This window comes from Dermochelys coriacea, chromosome 13, assembly GCF_009764565.3.
Source record: "Dermochelys coriacea isolate rDerCor1 chromosome 13, rDerCor1.pri.v4, whole genome shotgun sequence".
Classification (NCBI taxonomy): Eukaryota; Metazoa; Chordata; order Testudines; family Dermochelyidae; genus Dermochelys; species Dermochelys coriacea.
The window spans coordinates 19,937,123-19,959,255 of NC_050080.1; the positions used below are offsets into that span (position 1 = coordinate 19,937,123).

The 22,133-nt window shown below is 45.4% G+C and overlaps 1 protein-coding gene across 1 annotated transcript in view; it reads left to right on the forward strand.

Annotated features, from left to right (window-relative positions):
* Window positions 1–1,719: 1,719 nt before the first annotated feature.
* HNF4A (hepatocyte nuclear factor 4 alpha) overlaps window positions 1,720–22,133 on the forward strand; it is a 31,577-nt gene continuing 11,163 nt past the window's right edge. Inside the window, exons 1-5 of the mRNA XM_038369851.2 lie at window positions 1,720–1,965; window positions 10,768–10,942; window positions 14,080–14,174; window positions 17,723–17,829; window positions 21,943–22,098. Coding sequence (XP_038225779.1) covers window positions 1,845–1,965; window positions 10,768–10,942; window positions 14,080–14,174; window positions 17,723–17,829; window positions 21,943–22,098 — 654 coding nt within the window. The 5' untranslated portion in view covers window positions 1,720–1,844. The remainder of the gene's footprint in view (window positions 1,966–10,767; window positions 10,943–14,079; window positions 14,175–17,722; window positions 17,830–21,942; window positions 22,099–22,133) is intronic.

Genomic DNA, 22,133 nt, shown 5'->3' on the forward strand with positions numbered 1-22,133 from the left:
AGGGTATGGGTGGTGTCTGTGCCTTCAGATATAGACTGTCAGTGTCTTGGGGCACAGACTTTGCAAAACACCATGTGGAGGACATTACCATGATTTTCCGTTCATGTGTCGAATGTCACAGCCCAGTGGCATGTACCATTTCGGAATCCGAGGTCCCAGGGTTTCAGTGTTGAGCTGCCATAGGGAAGCCATTCCTATCAGTCAAGTCTTTTTGACTCAACATGGCCCAGTCTGTCCTGTGTGCCTGTGAAGAGTGATTAAAACTAGTTCAGGGCCATTAACTCGCAGTGTGTAGATTAAATTGCCCTGCATTGATTGAGAAATAAACTGGGATGTTTTGATTACACAGAGAGCTGACACTAGTCGTTAATTACTGGCCCTTCTATGCAATTTCAGCTGATGCTGTTAAGTGATAAATTGATTTCCACTTGTTGATCTTGTGTTATTGTGCAATGGAAATTATAGTGGATTGTACACAACCTTCCCAATGCAAACCACTGCCACACACTGGATAAACTGGCATCTCATAAAACCCCCAGTTGAAGCCAGGAGCTCAGAAAAAGAGCACCTCTGTTTTCTGACATTTGTAACGTGCATTCTTACTGTCCTGTATTATTTGAAGGTCTGATCCAAAGCCCATGGAGATTAATAGAAAATCTCCCATTGATTTCAATGGGCTTTGGATCAGGACTTAACTCTACAGCATGTGTTGCATGCTATAGTATATAAGAAAGACACCCTGCAGAATAAAGTTCTGTTGCATTGTAAAATGCCTGGTGGAATTTTTAAAATACAAACACACAGGGCAGATTTTTCAGATTGGCCCTTGAAAATCAATTACAGGAAAATGAGCTGCTCTTCCGGGGTGAGATTTTTCAAAAATGTTAGACACGCTCAAAAAATGTCAGTGCAATTTTATGCCTAATCCATCGTGCACTCAAAATGCACATAGAGTCACACTTGTGCTCACATTTGACATGTACCTTTGCATGCTTGGCTCTTCTGAAAATTTGTCCCTAAAAGTTGTTGGGAAAGGCTGTGGAGTGTGAGGTGTTTATAGTGAGCTCTGGCCCTGTAAAACTTGGTTTATAGGGAAGTAAAATGAAAGTCGCCCATTGTTACCATGTGTAAATGGCAATTCCGGTTAAAGTGACCTTCTGTAAAAGGAAAGCAAGAGAGAGAAAAGGGTGTAGGGGACAAGTGGGAGAGAGAGCCGGAGGATATTGAAGGGGAGGGAACAGAGCAAGAACTTCTTTCTCCAGGAAGGGTTGTTCCAAGTTCTTACACTTCAGCTAAAATTAAGACCAATAATAACAATTAAGCATCAAGATCAATAGCCCAGCAAATGTACTTCACTCAAGTAAAATGCTCCTCTTTGAGCTGTAGCTCACGAAAGCTTATGCTCAAATAAATTTGTTAGTCTCTAAGGTGCCACAAGTACCCCTTTTCTTTTTGCGAATACAGACTAACACGGCTGCTACTCTGAAACCTTTCTAAGTGCTGCCACCCCAGCATGTGCCCGGAAGCTGAAATCAGCAAAGTCATGTAGATTCAATAATAAACAGTCAACAAAATCACTGCTGCCCCACCAAAAAAAAAAAAAACCCAACCATCCAGCTTAGCGTTCACCAGTGGGTGAGATGATTAAAGATTAACCCTCCCTCGCCCCCCCGCCTCTTGCCTCCACCCCTCTGGGGAGTATAGGCCTTGAAGCTCAGCAAATCCTTTCAGAGAAATATTTGAAATAAAAGACAACAGATAGGGGACGCAGTGAAGGCAGCGGGAGGCTGAGGGGCCAATAACCTCCAACGAGGGAATCGCTGCAATCTGGCCCGTGTTTGCTGATGATAATGCGTCTCTCCAAAGCCCTGATAGACATGGAGATGGCAGATTATAGCGCAGCTTTGGACCCAGCTTACACCACTCTGGAGTTTGAGAACATGCAGGTGCTGGCCATGGGCAACGGTAAGTCTGCCTCCGGGTTTGCTTTCGCCAGTCGAAGGTGGGATCGGTGGTAGAGCCAGCCAGTGCCTTCGGGAGCACAGGTCATCTGGCAACAGCCATGTAGCTGGTGCAGAGGGCACAGGGGGAGCTGAAGCACCAAGTCAGAGGGGGACTTTTCCTGCTCCTGTAAAGAATGATTTCTGTTTAACTAACACGCCACTTGAACTGACCGAATGACATTAACTCAGATACCAACGCAATGGGTGTAGTACAAGAACCTGAATAGAACAGAATTTTCCTGCTCAATATCTGGCCCCGGCAGACACAGCAGAGGGACTGGGAGCCCGAGCTGACCGCGACTGTCTCTCACAAGTCCCTAACCCAAAAGAAAGGAGACTGCAGAGTGAAGTGTGGTTCTTTACCTCCCTTCTAGGCAGGGCTTCCAAGTAAGGAGCTTGCCATGGCTTGACAGAGATACTGTGAAGCCCAAAGTTGGGATAGTGAACATGGACAGAGAGCAGCCCCTCTAGCAGTGAAGTAGAATGAACACCCCAGAAGTTTTCAGTGCATCGCACCATACAGATTGTAATACCTCCACATAGAGACAAACTGCTCATGTGCACAGGTGGTACGACATTTCTCTTTACAACAGCCTGACCGCAGCTAGCTTGAACCCCGTTGCATGGCATAATTGGTACGAATTGAAACATATGTGGGGCTCTGAAGGGAAGGTTCAGTCCTTTAACTGGAAATAGTATCAATGTATCTTATAGTGATGATAAAGGGGCACTTTCACCCACACACCCTGGGGAGAATCACAGTTCTATCAGGATTTGCAACATTGTCCCACTGATTATATTTTGGAACTTGTGAGGATTCCTTTTTATTAGACACTCAGAGACACAATCAATGAAAATTCCTCTCTGTGTCCCCCCAAGTCCTCTCTAAATACTGGGTTAATCGCTAAGCTAAGTATGCTGCAGAAAGCAACTAACTAGCTCTCAGGGCTACCAGAATGACGTCCCGCTCCCTGGTCAGCTCCCTGAACACAAGCCTGCTCTGAAGACACAAACAGCTGATCTAGTCTCACTGTGGCTGCAAGAGAGAACTTCTCCTGCCATAAATCATATAGAGTTGGGCTCCCCCTGTATATTGTTCCTCTGCTCAGTACTCCATGGGGTCAGCATTTCCAGAGCATGTGAATCCAGAGGGAGCAGACTTGAGTGGTGGGTATAATCTGGCTGAAGTGGGACATGGACTATAACTACCATTAACTGCATCAAGGCTGTTCAGTGCATCAAGTCCCAGTAGGCAGAGCTCCCCTCTCCAGTGCTGTCTCATGCAGCTTGGCTAAGAATGCTGTCAGAAAATCTGACAGCTAGAGGTGGGAAAGACTTATTAAATCTCCAGACTCTGCCAAGGGGGGCTAGTTAGGGGCAGAATGGGTGAGAGAGAGAGAACATAATGGGTTATGCTATGGAAACTAATTCCACAGCCCTGAAACATCCCTCATCTGCTGTAACTCCTCCAGCCCTTGTTTTGCGTCTTGGTCCCACATTTGCACCTTGGCAGGCTGAGCGATTTGGCTTGGAGAGTTCAGGGTATACAAGGTGGCGGGATGCACAGAGAGGCAGCTGCCTTCACACTCCATCTCCTTGAATTGCGTTGAACCAGTTGACTTGCAGCGATGCCAGTATTTATTCTTACAGCTGGGCCTAAGCTTTACTACTAAGCTTAGGCCCCCTATGCGGCCCTTGTACCATCTATCTAATTTATTGAACCCTCTCATCCGTGGGGAGTCATCACAACCTCTAAGGCCTAGAAAGCCTGTTGAAGCTTTGTAGGGCCAGAGCAGACACTATCATACCGAGTTTCCTTAAATGCATTTTAGCAGAAATGGCTGACAAATTCTACAGGGATAGCCCTGATTTTATAAGCTGTAGCAAAGGTGATCACCATGCAACAGGCCCTGTGGGGAGAGGAAGAGGGTATCAGCTTCATTTCCTACAACTTTTCTCTTCCAAGAAGTTTGTGTGTTCAGGCCGACTAGGAAAAATGCCCTAGAAACAGTCTTCTAGTAACCCAGCCAATTCATCTGAACAGCTTCCCTCTTCGTGATATGTGACACTCCGGGGCCTTTGAGTTATGATGGAGAAGATTTTAGTGAAAGTCTACATCAGTGGCTCTCAACCTTTCCAGACTACTGTACCCTCAAATTTCACCTCATTTAAAAACTACTTGCTTATAAAATTAGACATAAAAATACAAAATACAGCACACTATTACTGAAAAATTGCTGACTTTCTCATTTTTACCATATAATTATTAAATAAATCACCTGGAATATAAATACTGTACTTACATTTCAGTGTATAGTATATAGAGCAGTATAAATAAGTCATTGTATGAAATTTTAGTTTGCACTGACTTCACTAGTGCTTTTTATGTAGCCTGCAGTAAAACTAGGCAAATATCTAGATGAGTTGATGTACTCTTGGCAGACCCCTGCACACCCCCAGGAGTACGTGTACCCCTGGTTCAGAACCGCTGGTCTACATCTTTAGAAAGGATGGGGACATGAGGGTTAACTCCGCATTCTGGCAAAATTCCCACTCAGGCAACCACAACTGGGGTCTCTGTGAAGTGCTGCTGTGTGCTGTTAAACAGATATTATGTTCTATTCCAGAGGTGGCTGCATTTCAATGGTGGATGCAGTTCATACCTCCTTTTATAATTTTGATGCTTCTAGTTTTGGAAAATGCTTTGGGATTAGTCAGGATAAAAATTGCTATATAAGTGTTAGATTACTTTCAGTTTGATTAGTTCCCTGGCTTTAAAAGGGAATTAGCTTTTTCATCCTGTTTGTCCTAACTTCTGACTAATCCCCATTAAACAGGCATTGTTGGGACAGCCAGTGATAGAGGACAGTCATTTAAGTTTCTGACACTATACAAATAATAATAGTTTGAAAATTATCCATTAGCAAATAATTCTGTTTCCGTTTCCAGTCAATAAGAATAGGAGACCGGTAGACTGTAAGCTTTTTGGGGTAGAGACTGTCTTTTTGTTATGTTTGTGTACAGGCCCAGTACAAAGGGGCCCTGATCCCTGATTGGGGTCTTTGGGGATTACCATCATTCATGTAATAAATAATGAGGTGATTGTGTGCAGTGCTTTCTGATGTTTTTCTTCTCTGTTGCCATGTCTTTGTTTTATGTTATATATGGTTGGAGGAAATTGACATATACTCATTTTTCTGACATGATTTTCTCTCTGACTGTCTGAGACCCTGTGAACTGTCAAACCAAGAGGAGGCATGTTTATAGGCTGCAGCCTTCCTGCAAAGCATCACATAGGCTACTAGCCGAAAGCTAACAAGACGGGACTCACTCACTCAGGGGGCAGGTGCCAGATGGGGTAGCACAACTATGAAAGCGACCCCTAAAATCCGGAGTATCAATGAGAGGGAACAAACCTCAGAAGGGCAGAATCCATGGGGACAGGTAGATATGAGCTCAGAGAAGGAGCAAGTTCATGGATGATATCGAAAATCCGGAGGGTGATCTGGAATTAGAATCAGAGATGGAAGCCTGTAAAGGGGACACAGGTTGCAGGGAAGGACAGGAAGGGAGTGTAAAAAATAACCCTCCTTAGCCCACCACAGGAGAGATCATACCAGCTCCAAATTTAACATGGCAGTGCAGGCTGATACTACAGCCTCCCGCATATACCTTGATCCAGGGGGCAGGGGATATTGCATGCTCTGTATGATCACCTTTCCCTACTAGAGATGAGCGGGGCTACAATTTATTCTGTTCTGTGTAAATTCAGTATGGTCCTCTCATTCCTGGCAAGATGCAAACACAGCCTGCTGGACTTGACAACATTTCAGAGCCCCCAAAAGCAGCCACTTAGAAAGCTTACATCCAGACAGAACCCTCCCTCTTACCCAGCCTCAGTGGCTGCTGCTGCAGAGGATGGATCGAGCGGACCCAAAGCCTTAGGGCTTGTCTGCATGGGAGATTTGCCCAGTTATATCAGTATAATTATAGTGATAGAACTAAACTACTCTGGTTATACCAGTATAACTCCCCCATGCAGACACTCTTATTCTGAAATAGGCTTTCACTGAGTTTGAGTGACATAAGGCAAACCAGAAAAAGGCCCTCTGTTAGCAGAATAAGAGTGGCCATGTGGGAAGTAGAACTCCAGTGCTTTAAATTCACACCCCAGCTTATACCAGTATATAACTTCCCCACACAGACAAACCCTTACTCAGAGGTAAGCGAGGAGATGTTTTGCTGGGAGTTTTGGTGCCATATATCTCTATGCAGTGGGGCAGGGGAACAATTTCCTAGGCTGTAGCAGTCCAGTTCTCTAGCCTCCCAGGAGCCTGGTTAAACAAACAGGCAAACAAAAGAAACTTCCCACAAGCAGGGCTTTAGACAAAGGGCTCACGAGGCTCCTTCAGCCTGGCCTCTAAATGAACTCTGCAGCAACAGAGCTTTGCCAGCAGCATTGTCGTACCCTCCTCTCCGCCCCAGGGTTTTGGCTCCTGTTGCCAGCCCCAGCCCTTCCATGTACTCTTATCATGTGCTAGTGAAAGGCCTAGTTTGCCCAGCCTTGCTTCTCCATGGATCTCTGCACCAAGGCAGCTGTGGCCTGTCCTGAGAGAGTGTTAACCCTCTTCCTGCCAGAGCCTGCGTGAGGTCTATACATCCCTTCACAACAGGAAAGGAAATCATGGGTAGGCCTCGATGGTGGGTAGAATAATGGATTTCTTCCTCTCAGACCAGACAGATTCTTTGTGGGGATCAGGGCAGAGAGTCATTCACAGTGTAAACCCAAGGAAGCCAATGGAATTACCCCAAGGATGGGTTTGACCCCCCTCCCCAAGTCCCATGAGATCCAGTGTCTGCAGTGTGCAAGGCAAAGGTTCATTCAAACCTTTTTTAGGATTCCAGTTCAATTTTAGTTTACGCTCTCTGAGTTTTTGCTTTGAGTTTCACACCTGGGTATGAACAGAGACCGCATCACCATGGATGGTTGATCATGGCCTTCTAGAGCCTCGACAGAAATTCCAGCAGTCTCCATTAGAGTCCTTCAGGTAGCTTTCTAGGGTTTTCTCATGGTCTCTCCTAATTCCTACTGGCCTCTAGCAGTATCAGTTGCAGGACAGTGATGGGACCAGTAGAAATCAGAAGACCAGCAGACTCATTTCTCTGTTTCTATGACCATCTGGAATCAGTAAATAAATTTAATCTGGAATTTCCATTGGGATAGGTGAAGGTGTCTGTGTTGATACATGGCACATGGAAGTCAGTCATAGTTACAGAGTTAGCAGCATTCGATGCCATCAGCCTTAAGGTTTGGTTGGCTCCCATCCTTCCCAGTCAATGTTTATGCAAAGTCCCCGGGGGAGATGAGATCACAGAAATATCAGACTGGAAGGGACCTTGATAGGTCATCTAGTCCAGTCCCTTGCATTGAGGCAGGACTCAGTATTCTCTAGACCAGCCCTGACTAACCTGTTCACAAAAACTTCCAGTGAAGGAGATTCCACAACTAGAGCCCTGCGTGGATAAAATTTATATCTGTTATCTGCGGATATAAATCGGTATCCATGAAACTGCAGGGCTCTCCCGGGAACCTCAGCGGCGAAAGGTGCAGAATGTGGGGCCACCGCTCCCAGGAGCCAGTGCTGACAGCTCCTCCCATGTGACTGTACTGCCCCCATCCTTCTATGCAGCTGTCTGCGTGACTCCATCTCTTGTCTGTGGTCCATACAGTCACGCCGCAGGACAGGGCTGGGGATGGGTTGGGGGCAGTACAGCCATGCTGGAGGAGCCACCGGTGCGGGACGCTGGCTCCTGAGAGCAGCAGCCCCACGTTCGGCTCCTTTCGCTGCTGCAGTTCCCGGGAGAGCCCTATGTTTCCACGGATACTGATTTATATCTGTGGATATCCGCATCCACGGATATAAATTTGTAGCTGTGCGGGGCTCTATACACAACCTCCCTAGGTAATTTGTTCCAGTGCTTAACTATCCTTACAGCTAGGAAGTTTTTCATAATGTCCAACGTAAATTTCCCTCACTGCAATTTAAGCCCATTACTTCTTGTCTTGTCCTCAGTGGATAGGGAGAACAATTGGTTACACTCCTTTTTATAACAATCTTTCATGAACTTGAAGACTGTCATCATTTCCCACCTCAATCTTCTGTTCCCCAGACTAAATAACTCCAGTTTTTTCAATCTTTCCTCATAGGTCATGTTTTCTAGATCTTTAATTATTTTTGTTGCTCTCCTCTGGATTTTCTCCAATTTTTCCACATACTTCCAAAATGTGTTGTCCAGAACTGGACACAGTGCTTCAGTTGACATCTTATCAGTGCTGAACAGAGTGGAAGAATTACTTCTTTTGTCTTGCTTACAACACTCCTGCTAATACATCCTAGAATGATGTTTGATTTTTTTGCAACAGTGTTACATTGTTGACACATATTTAGAATGTGATCCATTATAATGCCCCAGATCCTTTTCTGCAATACCTTTTCCTAGGCAGTCATTTCCTATTTTGTATGTGTGCAATTGATTGTTCCTTCCTAAGTGGAGTACTTTGCATTTGTCCTTATTGTATTTCATTCTGTTTATTTCAGACAATTTCCCCAATTTGTCAAGATCATTTTGAATTCTAATCCTGTCCTCCAAAGCACTTGCAAACCCTCCCAGCTTGGTATCATCTGCAAACTTTATAAGTGTTCTCTCTATATTACCATCCAAACCATTTAGGATGATATTGAATAGAACCAGATCCAGGACAGTTCACAGCAGAACCCCATTCAATATGCCCTTCCATCTTGACCAGTGTTAGATACTCTCTGAGTACAGTTTTCCAACCAGTTAAGCACTGACTTTATAGTAGGTTTGTCTAGGTTATATCTTCCTAGTTTGTTTATGAGAAGGTCATGTAAGATAGTATCAAAAGTCCTACGAAAGTCGAGATATATCACATCTACTGCTTACCCCCCACACCCCACTCCACCCCGTGTACAAGGCTTGCTACCCTGTCAAAGAAGGATATTAGGTTGGTTTGACAAACCCATGTTGACTGTTACTTATCACCTTATTATCTTCTAGGTGCTTACAAATTGATTGTTTGATTATTTGCTCCGTTATCTTTCTGGGTACAGAAGCTAAGGTGACTGGTCTGTAATTCCCTGGGTTGTCCTTATTCCCAGATGGTGGCTTGGAATGTAATGTTCTCAGAGACTCGAGGATGCTCAGATCTATGTCTCCCAAGTTCTACGGTCTCACCCCTCTCTTTCTGGGCTGGATTGCGCAGCCCTGGCTCAGATGGGGGGAGCACTGACTCACACAAGTCAATGGGGCTCATCATGTGTGGAAGGGCTCCCTCACCTCAGTAAGGACTGCCCAATCTGAATCTGACTGTGCTAGGGATCGTCATGAAAATGAACTGGCTGTGGCCTATCCTGACAACCCAGGTGTGGTGCCTGTTGACAGGAAGAAGCATTTATAGCAGTGGGCTCAGGCTACATTTGAAGGAGTTTGTCCACAGTTTCCACCAAGATGATTGATGCCCTCAGAGAGCTTTTGGATTAATTGCTGCTCCTGAATTGCCAGTTGGAAACAGTGACCCATAAGGTATTTTTCCATCAGCAGTTGGCCAAAAGACTGTCATGCAAACCTCACAATAACTATCCCTGTGTTTGTCACTACACTTCTCTAATACATTCTACTTACAGCTAGTCTGGGCTCTTTGAAGGCTACAACTAGTGCAGAATGCAGCTGCCTCCCTATTAAATTGGGTGGCCTACACTGAGCACGTGACACCTATGCTCCAAGCACTGCCCTGACTAGCTGTCTGCTTCCAGGGGCAATTCAAGGCATTGTGGTCAGCACCACAAAACAGAAACTGAAATGTGAAAATCCCTGATGAATAACGGCTCTGTGCAGTGCTAGCTGTGAGCTGTGTTGCCACAAAGTTTGAGGCTGTGTCTGGATTCCAGACTATTTGGATGCTAATCACATGGTGTGTGTACAGTGACTCTCACCAGAGGGTCTTGATGCACTTTGCAAACATGAAGTATTTACTGTCTCTCTTAAACTGAGCCATTGGGTGGCCTGATTTTAAGGGGTACTGAGCATCCAACCCCCTAACTGAAGTCCATGGGAGCTGTAAGTGTCCTGCTCCTCAGAAACTCAGGCCACTTATTTGGGTGCCAGAGTAGCAGCCGTGTTAGTCTGTATTCGCAAAAAGAAAAGGAGTACTTGTGGCATCTTAGAGACTAACAAATTTATTTGAGCATAAGCTTTCATGAGCTACAGCTCACTTCATCGGATGCATCCGATGAAGTGAGCTGTAGCTCACGAAAGCTTATGCTCAAATAAATTTGTTAGTCTCTAAGGTGCCACAAGTACTCCTTTTCTTATTTGGGTGCCTAACTTTAGGAATCCAAGCTGGAACATTTTGACCCTGGGGCCAGATTTTCCAAGGAGCCGAGCACCCCCAGCTAGGTACATCCATAGCAAGATATTGAAGTACATGCATGTGTGTGCGTGCATAGATACTAGAACTAGGGGTGCTGCTGCATCCCCTGGCTTGAAGTGGTTTCCATCATATACAGGGTTTACAGTTTGGTTCAATGGCTCTCAGCACCCACATGATACAAATTGTTCCAGCATCCCTGTGTGTGTGTACATGCATGCAACAGGGTCTCCCTGGTTACCTCCTGCCTCCTTGGGTAAAGAGCGGCTTCTCTGACTCTTCATTGTCTCCTTCTCTTTGTTCTTCCCGACGTAGACACGTCTCCATCAGACGCGACAAACCTCAACGCCGCCAATAGCATTGGGGTGAGCGCGCTGTGCTCCATCTGCGGGGACCGTGCCACAGGGAAGCACTATGGGGCCTCCAGCTGTGATGGCTGCAAAGGCTTCTTCAGGAGGAGCGTCAGGAAGAACCACATGTACTCTTGCAGGTATGAACTGAGGGCACCAGGGCATCGTGCTGTGCGAGGCTTCAGCTGCAGCAGGGCATGTGCCATAGACAAGAGGGGGAACGAGTCTACCAGGAACTGCACTGAGAATCCCCCAGAACTTGGGGTCACTATTCCCTGTTGTCTCTCTTTACCCCAAATCTCACAGTACTGGCCCGTCCCTCCAGCTGAGGAGGGCTGGACACATCTCCCAGCAGAGCTCCTCACCAGCCTCAAGCCAGGGGTCTTGAGAATAGTAGGGAATGATGGCAAAGCAAGATAGGATGGTTCCTACTGCCGGGGGCTGAGTACCTTGCCTCCACCACACTCCTAGTCTGAGGGGCAGGCGTGGTGCTGAACTCCCATCCCTCCGTGCGGGGCAGTGCAACAGGCATTGAGATATTACTCCTGCATCGATCCCAATAGTCTGGTCTGGGGTAAAATTTCTAAAAGTACTGAAATAATTTTAGAAGCCTAAAGCCTATTTTCAAAAGTGACTTAGGCACTTGGGGTGGGGGGGCGTCCAGATTTTTAAAGGGACGTCAGCATTGCTCAGCTGAGCAGAGCTACGCTTAAACTCTCGGCAGCCCTCTTCCTGGTGGAATTTTCAGCCTGGAGTGAGGTAGCTCCATGCTGCCTAGGCTCCCTATAGAGTGTGTGGGGATAGTTGAGTGCCTAAGAAAGCAGAAGTTGGCCAGCTGAGCAGGGAGCTGCCTAACCAAGCCAGAAATGAAATGCTGGAGAGAGGAGCAGGACTTAGGGGCCTAAGTGGCTGAGCTGGTGCACCTGGCTGATGGGCCAGAGACAAATTCCTCCTTCCGCCTGGGAATCCCAGCTGTGAACCCTCTCCTGGAGTTATGCACCTAAGCCTAGATAGCCCATGGCCTAGCAGCCAGAACTACCTCTCTCTGGCTCCTGTTCACATTCAATACCTCACTCACCCTCGCCCTGAGTATATCTGTGACCCTGGCTATCTTGTGTGCAGATGCTGAGCTTCCCTCACAATTTGCAGCCAGCCCTCCTGCTTTAGGGGGTAGCAGGCATCAGGTCTTAGGCATGCTAAGAGCATGTCTATGGGATGGAGCACCGAGTTTGAGAATCCTGCTTTGGGGCCTCTGGGGTTTCAGTTTGAGCTGGGGCTCTGAGCAGCTTGTTAACTGTGGGGCAGCAGAAGCACTTAGGCTACCTTGAAAATGCTGACAGGCAGAAACGTAGACACCGTGGGGGTTTAGGCAGCACCTGAACTGCAGCTTTGAAAATGTCAGAGGGGCCCCCATGGTGACCGGAGGCACCTAAATCCTTTTACAAAACTGGCCGTTGACTGCCTAAGTTTCACTGAAAGACAATGAGACCTCAAAGTCCCTTTTGAAAATGAGACTGAGGTGCTTTTGAAAATGGTATCCTAGACCTCGGAGAAGCTGGCTGGGAAATCTACATGGCAGTGTGAAAGCAGCACCTGGGGACCAGAGAGGAGCCCCAGATGTGTGACAGAGATGTAATTTGAAGTGTAGCTTGGAGCCTAGGGCTAAACTTTTAAAAAATGAGTGCCTAATGTTAGACTCCTACATCCATACTTAGACGCCTAAATAAGTGGCCTGATTTTCCAAACTGCTGAGCATCCAGCAGCTATGACTGACTCCAGTGGTCACAGTGACACACTCAGTGGTTTGGAAAACAAGGCCACTTATTTAGGTGCCTAAACATGGACTTAGAAGGCTACTGCTAGGCACCTATCCTGGAAAATATTGGCTATGGGCTTTAATAGAGCACAACGAAACCTACACTCTCAAAAGCTAAACAATTGACATGGTGAGGGCCCTTTGTCCCTTGGGTCACCCTACACACCATACTCACAGGTTTAGTAACCTGATGTGATCAGCCAGCTGAAAACTATATAGCGAGCATGAGACGTGCTAATAAAATCTGTACTGCAAACGGCTGTTGACATTGTGCTACACACTAGAGCTATAAACAAGGGAGTGTCATGGATCTGGATATAGCAGTGGGGAAGGAAGAAGTTGATTTGGTTATGATCAGTAAAGTTTGGGGGTTATACTGGGAGATGGTGTTAAGTATCAGGGGGTAGCTGTGTTAGTCTTTAAGGTGCCACTGGATTCCTTGTTGTTTTTGTGGATACAGACTAACAGATTTATTTGGGCATAAGCTTTTGTGGGTAAAACGCCACTTCTTCAGATGCATGGAGTGAAAATTACAGATGCAGGCATTATATACTGACACATGAAGAGAAGGGAGTTACCTCACAAGAGGAGAACCAGTGCTGACAGGGCCAATTCGATCAGTGTAGATGTAGTCCACTCCCAATAATTGATGAGGAGGTGTCAATTCCAGGAGAGGCAAAGCTGCTTCAGTATATAATGCCTGCATCTGTAATTTTCACTCCATGCATCTGAAGAAGTGGATTTTTACCCACAAAAGCTTATGCCCAAATAAGTCTGTTAGTCTTTAAGGTGCCACCAGATTCCTTGTTGTTTTACTGGGAGATGGGTCTGTTCAAGCTTTAGTGCAGTGTTGTGCGGTGATAAAGAGCTGGGGTCAGGATGCCTGGATTGTAAGCCCAGCTCTGGGAGGGACTGTGGTGCAGTGAAGTGATTCTCAACATATTCCATACCACAGCACCCATCCTCCAGGATCTCTCTCCTATCTAGCTGTGTTCTGCTGGGGACCTCCCACTCATTTAGCAGTACAGGGGGGCAGGTTGGTTCTGACTCACCTGTGTGTGACCCTGCTGGGGGTTGTGACCCCCATCTTGATCAACCCTTGTCTAGTGGTTAGAGCAAAGGGCTAGAAGTCAGGACTCCTGGCTCGTATTCCCACCTCTGCCATTACCCTGCTCTGCAACCTTAGGCAGGTTTCTTGGCTCCCACAGAAATGAATGGGAGTTGTATGTCCGAATTCCTGAATTTCCCTGCTCTGCCTTACCTGCGATAATTCTTCCTCCATTCCTGGGGGAATTGTAGGTTAATTGAGAGCCTCATATTAAAGCAGCACTGGAAGGGCCAAGTGTCAGTGTTCTTTCCTTAGGATCGGGGGCTCAGCTCTGGTTTTGTGTCTCAGAGCACAAGGATCTCTCCTTAGGCTCTAGGCTGTTGCTGCTACTCACCCCCCTTTCTCCTCCCCAGGTTTAACAGGCAGTGTGTTGTAGATAAGGACAAAAGAAACCAGTGTCGATACTGCAGGCTAAAAAAGTGCTTTCGAGCAGGGATGAAGAAAGAAGGTAGGTCACTGTGTGCTCTGTCTGTTCTAATGCCAGCCGCTGGTTGGGGTGTGACACCAATTACACAGCTGGTTTGGTTGCCTCTACTCTGCCAACCACAGACACCTACATACAACTTCACACAAATACATACCAATCCAATTATGTACACTTCCAGAGATACGCCAAGATGCTACAGACTCCCACCTGTGCACCAACATCTACTTACACTCACAGACATAGAAAATATTTATAGGCAGGCACTCCCTCCCTCCCTCCCTCTGACACACACACATACCTTGCACTTGCACACCCAGTGTAGCTGTATAAACATGTATAGGTCCAATATCACTGAACCGTTTAAAGCTTCATAATGTTGGCAAAAGCACCAAGCTTCAGAGCCCCAGTTAGTTTGGATACCAAGAAGATCGTCACATAATTAAGACCCTGAGTGCATGAAGCACATCAGGTCTGTTCAGTGTGAAATCAGGTGTCTCTCACTTTATATTAATTATTTTTGAGGGGGTTGGGATTGGCTGCAAGTTCTCTCCCCCTGGAGTATCTGATCATTCTGGAGTCCGGTGATTAGTCACTGGGAATTGAGTAGCCACTAGTGTGTGCCACAGGGCCCAGCAGACTTTTTTGGCCTTTCCTCATTTGGCCTGTGCCCTAAACTAGAGGATAGGTTACCTGGTTTTTTCACACCCCTGACTGACAGTTATGCCAATATAAGTTTTAAGTTTAAACCAAACCTAAGGTGTGACTTTAAATCAATATAGTTATACTACTCTAAATCCCAGTGTGGACACTCTTATTCCAGTGTAAAGGGGTCGTCTTTGATTTAGCTTATGTCACTTGGGAAGCTAAACCAAAAAACGGTACTTCTGTAGTGGAATAAAAGTATCCACAAAGGGAGTTATACTTGTGTAGCTGTATAACCAGTAAAACTTTCCCATGTAGACAAGACCTCAGTAGTGTTTTGTATCTGCTTCTTTCTGGAATGAGTCATTAGGCTTTGCTCTTTGGCATTGAACTTATTCTGCTGATGAGGGAATGTGAGGGTCTCCATTTGGAGGAGGCAGACATTTTGTTATCCAAATGCATCCGATGAAGTGAGCTGTAGCTCACGAAAGCTTATGCTCTAATAAATTTGTTAGTCTCTAAGGTGCCACAAGTACTCCTTTTCTTTAGACATTTTTGTGTTTCAAAAGCCTGGCCAACAATTTTTTATGTCGTGGCAAAGTTAGAAAATTCTTGATCCTCCTGCCCTGAATAGGGATTGGTGCAAAGGGCTATTTTCAATAAAGAACATTTTTGAATGAATTACCTGCTATATTTTTTTATCCTGAGGAAGTGCTGGTGGCTTTTATATAAGGAACAAATAACCAGGGACATTTTACACACACAAAGAAATGCCTTTTCACAAGTTTACCAAAAAGCAAAACTTTATTCATTTTTGCTCAAAATTTTCATTAGTAACCAGACAATTATCCACAGTGTGGGGCATACTGAGGGACCCAGCAAAAGGCCCATGTAGCACTTAACTCCCATGTAATCCCAAGTGGTGCATAGACCTCATGCTGGCCTTCTGCACAGAGATCAATGTTGCCCTATACACAGGCAATGACAAAATGTCCACTCCAAAATGGTGCATTTCCACCTCTAAGAAAGACCCTGGTGGAAAGTGCTTATAATTCACCGTCAGTAAAATGTGTGAATGGTCATCAAAATATCCACTGTCAGGTGTGGCTACTCACCACGGCCTTGCTTCACTCCACACACTCCCTGCATAGCTAACTTTGGGACCTCTGCAGTGTTTCCTGCATCTGTAACAAAGACACGATGGGCCGGTCAGTGGCATAATATCAGAGCTGAATTTGGTTCTGCAAACGCACAACTTAAAATCCAGAGTTCTCCTGATTCCAGCTTGTGTCCTCTCTGCCCTCAGCCCGTAGAATAAATCGACCTCCCAGGATAACAGACTCCTCAAGCTGCTGCAGCCAAAACACGGGCCCTTTGAGAACACCCTAACCCTGCCTTCCATGAGGAACACTTCTCCCCGCACTAATAGGGACTAGGCATTGCTAAGAGCTTGCCTTAAGAGAAATCCTCTCTTTTCAGAGCCTACTCATCTTGTGCTCAAAGCTCTGCTTGTGTCTGTTAATATTCAATAGAAGTTACATTAGGTCCATGACCAGCTAATACTGAGCAAACATTTAGAAAACATCTTGGTGTGACTGAACCCAGGGCCCGGCCACTGATAATAAGCAGCGTAACCTTGAGAGCTCCTATTTACAGCTGCTGACTGCAGGGCTTTTATTTCAGCCGAGCCTAGTTATTGCTTTTTATCAGGCTGAATTATACATTCAGAAAATATAAATCCAGGGAGCCACAAGCATTGTGCAGAGATTTTCATGATACAGTAGATCGATAGCCTCTTCCAGCAGATTGCTCGGATGACTGTATCTCTTCCAGCGTGGTTTGCCTACCATGGGTCACAATCGGCACAAGTGCCTTTCAACAGATACTGGAATTAACCTCTTCAGCATTATTGCTCCAACAGCAGCCTGCTGACACTCCTTAGACTCACAGCCTAAGCCCTTCAGAGGAACAAACCAACCAGGGAGGTATAGGAGAGAGAAACATACCTGTCACTTTTCAGAGTAGCAGCCCTGTTAGTCTGTATTCGCAAAAAGAAAAGGAGTACTTGTGGCACCTTAGAGACTAACAAATTTATTAGAGCATAAGCTTTCGTGAGCTACAGCTCACTTCATCGGATGCATTCACTGTGACTCTCTTCAGTCTCAGATATTCTGTGTCATACCTAACCGAGAGCTTAGATACTCTGGTAATAGTTGCTGCAGCTGCACAGTGACTATTTGCAGTAACACCGTCACTCTTTCCTTTATCATTCACGCACACAGGTGGTTCCCCAAAGCACTATTGTACATCTCTACGCTGCATGAAGGCAAAGCCGTATTGGCCACATTTTTGAAGGCTTCCAAAATTATATCCACAAAATCTATTTGCACCAGCTTTTGTGTGTACAGAGTGAATAGCTGTGAGTGTATGACAGCCTGTTGTCACAAGTCACTGGGAGCGGGGGTTAGTGCTAACGACATTTTTCATGCATGGCTTAAGAGGTTCCTTTAAAAAACTGGCACTATAGCATAGGGCCAAGTGAAGACACCCATTTCTACACTTGGGAGCAGGTCCACTACCCACTGAGGTCGTGTGGGGGGGCTTTCTATTGACCTCAATTAGCATTGGTTCAAGCAAGCCCTTACACTCTGATATACCTCAGTACCAAGATGTTTTAGGCACCAAGGAGAGCCCAAATGTTGAATTATGCGCTACATTTTGGTCACCAATGTGTGAAAATCAGGCTACCTGTGTTTAAAACTTGATTCAGCCGCATACTGGCCTGCCTCCCACACTGTGTAGCTGTGAAACCTTGGCTAAAGAAAGCTGAGGATTTAGTGTGTAAAGGTAACACCAACAGAGTGTGAGGGCATTTGGTAAACACATTCCTGACTGAGCTTTGGCTGAGCAAAAATACTTCCTTGCAGCTGTACAAAACGAACGTGATCGAATCAGCACCCGGCGATCCAGTTATGAAGACAGCAGCTTGCCTTCCATCAACGTCTTACTGCAGGCAGAAGTCCTTGCGCAACAGGTATCTCTTATTTCCTGTTAGCCTACTGCTAAAGCATCAGTGCCAAATGTTCAGCAGAGCCAGGTGAATAATCCATCACTGATTCTAGGGTTACCACCTGGGGTGGGGTGGGAGGTTGTTACTTATCTGCAGACTGAACACCATTTTTCTCAAATGTGGTTGTTATTTGAAACCATTTGTGGTATAATGATTAGTCTGAGCTGATCTGTGAACAGGCTGCTGCAACTACTTGACATTTCAGCTATTTTGACACAAAAGGCCACATCTTCAGCTGATGTAAGCTGGTATAGCATCACTGAAGTCAATGGAACCATGCTGACTTACACTCAATCAGATTAATAGGCAGCAGATTTAAAACAAATAGAAGGTGCACTTCACACAAGGCACCTTCAACCTGTGGAACTCGTTGCCAGGGAATGTTGTGCAAGCCAAAAGTATAACTGAGTTCAAAAAACAATTAGAGAAGTTCATGGAGGATAGCTCCATCAATGGCTATTAGTCAAGATTGTCAGGGACGCAACCCCAGGCTCAACTGTCCATACCTCCAACTGCGAGAAGCTAGGACTGGACAAAAGGGGAAGGATCATTCAAAATTGCCCTATTCTGTTCATGCCCTCTGAAGTATCTGGCCACTGTCAGACACAGAATACTGGGTTAGATAGTCTGACCCAGTACGACCATGCTTATGTTCTTACACCATCTGGCCTGTAGGTCATATGGTATGTTTCTATTCCCTGTTTAGACAAGAATAAATCTTGGAATCAGGCTTCCGGTGCAAATAGTTGTGATTTATGAATTCAAGGTTTGCTTTATGCAAATATTTTTGCCAATATTTGCTCAAAATTCTCTGTTTCTGTAAACATTCCTGCCAGGACACTCATTTGCTAGAATATTCACAGAAAGGGGCCCAGGAAAAGGAAGCAAATTTGTTTAAGAATTTGAATGAATAGCCACAGGCTTAAAAAAATTGACTTTGTCTGAGAAGAACTGAGCCCCAGAATTCCAAGAAAGGCAAACACTAGGAATGTTCCTATCATGCCTCCAGGTCAGAAAACATTTCAAACCATCTCCTCGCCATCAGACAACCTGAATCTAAAACACTGGCAATATCCAGCTGTGCAGCCTTAAATCCAGTGACATAATGCAAGAAAGTCATTCAAACCATTACTACTACAATGCAAGAAAGGTCATCTTGCAAGACCATGCATCACCCAGCCCATCTCAAACCTGTTCACCTTAAGCACACTTCCTGCCCTCTCTGCTCTGCCAATGATGCCAACCTGAATCCATCCAGGGTCTTTATTTCCTTTGATAGGCATCACCACGTCTTGTGCCATGTTGCTGCTTATACTTGATCTTCCCAAATCTCCAAGCCAAACCACCTACCTCACCTCATTCAAATCTCTCCTAAGAAGGGCCGGAGGGAGGATAGGTAAGAAAGGCGAAAGAAGGAAATTAACAGAAGCATTAAGGCATTTCCAAGCACAGCAGGGTGACAATTTCTTTTTTTGCTGATAAATGCAGATTTGGGGTACTGAAATATTTCATATATTTGTGTCAAATTTGCCATATGGCTGCAGTCAAACCAACAAACAAAAACTACCCCGCCAAAAAAAAAAACCCTCCAAAATTCTGAAAAAATTGAAATTTTATTTCAGTTTTTAAAATATGAAATGACTTTTTGTTTTGAAATTTATTTCAATTTCATTTAAAACACATATAAAAACTTTGTAAAAGCTTTAAAATGAACAAAATGTTTAATTTGACCTGAAACTATTTTTTTCCTTACTTTTTGGGTTACCAAAAATTTTGAAAACTTTTTGTTTCAGGACAGTTTGAAACAATGTTTTGTTTTGCTTTTCGGAATGGCCAGCAAACCGGAAAAATCACATTAATTTACACAGCTCCATGTCCAAGCTCTAGGGCTTGATCCTGAGAAGTGCTGAGCATTCCTGGCTTCAAAGGGAGTTGAGGGCATTCAGGATCCCAAAGGAGTGCTCAGTAGCCTACAGGATCGAGGCCTAGTGAGTAACCATGTGATCTTTTTAACTGTCCCCCTTGTCCTTCCCTTCCGCCACCTCCTGTCTGGTGCTACTCTCAGCGGTGCATTGGATAGAATGTCTGGACAAGATTTTCTAAAGCCACAAGTGATTTGGGGTGTCTCTGTCTCAGCTTCCGGGTGCCCAACAGGAAAGGATTTTCAGAGTCGGGTGCCCAGTTGATTTTTCTCAGCATAAAACCAATGCTCCCCAAATCATGAGTTATTTCTGAAAATCTTGGCTCACGTCTTAGCTCATTCTGCGAGGTTCCTAGCACATTTATGGGCCCTGTAAAGATAACATCACAACTGTGCTGCAAGGTGAGATAAGGGTCCTCTTGCCACGAGGCTTGCAAGGGAAGAGCATTTTACAATGAGACTGGATGTTCTGAAGCAGCATGATCCTCTGTTGAGTCAGGTCTGCCGATAAAGCCAGCAGCCCCGAAGAAACTCATGGAGGCTGTTCCATTCCAGCAGAGCACATGAAGACTTATTAAACACTGGGGACCCTAGCATGCTAATCGGTAACTTATATATGCCTGGCTAATTAGAACAAGATACTGCTGAGGAGCTGCTTTCTCTGGGATCTCAGGTCACTCACCCAGAGGTCTGTGTTTATTTGCTAAGCCTTCCCAGCTCCCTGATTAGGGTAATATATGGTGAGATTTTTACAGTCTTATTTATTCAATAACAGCTCTAGAGCTGGAGAGGTTCCAAGAAATGCAACCTGGGAAAAATGCTGGTGCCTTTCAAACCAGTGAGGCCATGAAAGAGGGAGCCAGGTCTGAGGTGAAAGTGCTGGAATGCACAGGACAGGAAGCGCTGATGCTGTCCGGGATTCCAGAGGGCAGAAGGAAGAGAGTGGTGGGTCTGTTAATCACTCACAAAGTCATAAGGGAAAACTGGTGATTAAAGCCAGATTTTGAAACAAGCTGAGTATGCAAGTGTGCATGCAACATGTGCACACACTTGCGCGTCTGATTGGCATGGAAGTTTGCTGCACTTTTGCATGCAAATGGGGTCCCTGCACATAAAGAAGTGCCAGATCAGACATTTGCAAGTGAAATGGCACCATTTGCCTTTGCAATAACAATAATTCTGCATGCAAATTGGACACACAATGTGGGCATATTTGCACATGTACAGCTTGGCAAAATGTTTCTGACTTTAAACTGGGGCTTCAGCATTTCAAATGGGGATTTTAAATTTATATGTTCTGATCTCACTTAAGCCAGCTTTGCCGCTGGGTAACTGACCTCAGTGGAGAGACTCCTGATTTATTTCAGCATGAGTGAGAGGAGAATCAGGCGCTATATTCAATACACTAATGAAAAAACCTCGACAAAGGCAGTGATGGCTCTGTTTGGTTGGGAGCAGGGTATGGCTGGCATGGCAGGTAGCGTAGTTCTCTGAACCCTCGCTGGTGGAGAGAAGTTTTTTCTCTAGCACCAGCACTACCCTTGATGAGCCTCTGCTGAAGGGAAACTGGGTTTATATCAGTGAGCGTGCTACAGAAAGAAGGAATGACAGCTTCGTGTATGGGCCACATTGGGCTCTGGTGTAAATCCACTGAAACCTGACTTACTCAATGGGAGGAAGAATTCTTGACACTGGACGTGTTTCTCACATGCTTTACAGACCACTCAAGTTTGGTCAGGGAACGACATTTTGATAATGGGGGTATCTGGGCTTTGCCTCTGTTTGTCATTCCCTTCCTCCTGCAATAAAGAAAGAAAGCAAATCTGGATCCAACTCCTAAGTTTCAGGGGGCATATGTACTGATCCAGGCTCCCTGTTCAGGCCTATCTTAGAGATAGCTCAGTTGCTAGTACGGAGCATCATTCCTGACGTCTCAGCTATACAAAGGAGGAAAAAGCTCCTGACTCCATTGATATCTGCCTGCCTTTTGATCTGTTCTTTGATTAATCACAAACCTACATGGTGTATCAGAGAAGGCAGAAAAGATGCTGCCCCCACCTTTCATGGGTCTTCCCAGCTTCTGGGACTTTCCTATCTCTGGCTCTTGCAGCTCTGAAATATGAAGATCCTACATGAGTCCCTTCTCATCCTTGCAGATATCATCGCCAATTTCTGTGATCAACGGAGACATCCGAGGGAAGAAGATTGCAAACATAACAGATGTGTGTGACTCCATGAAGCAACAGTTGCTGGTGCTGGTGGAGTGGGCCAAGTACATCCCGGCCTTCTGTGAGCTTCCCTTAGATGATCAGGTTAGTGCTGCCATTTGACTTCCCCTGGCTCTTTC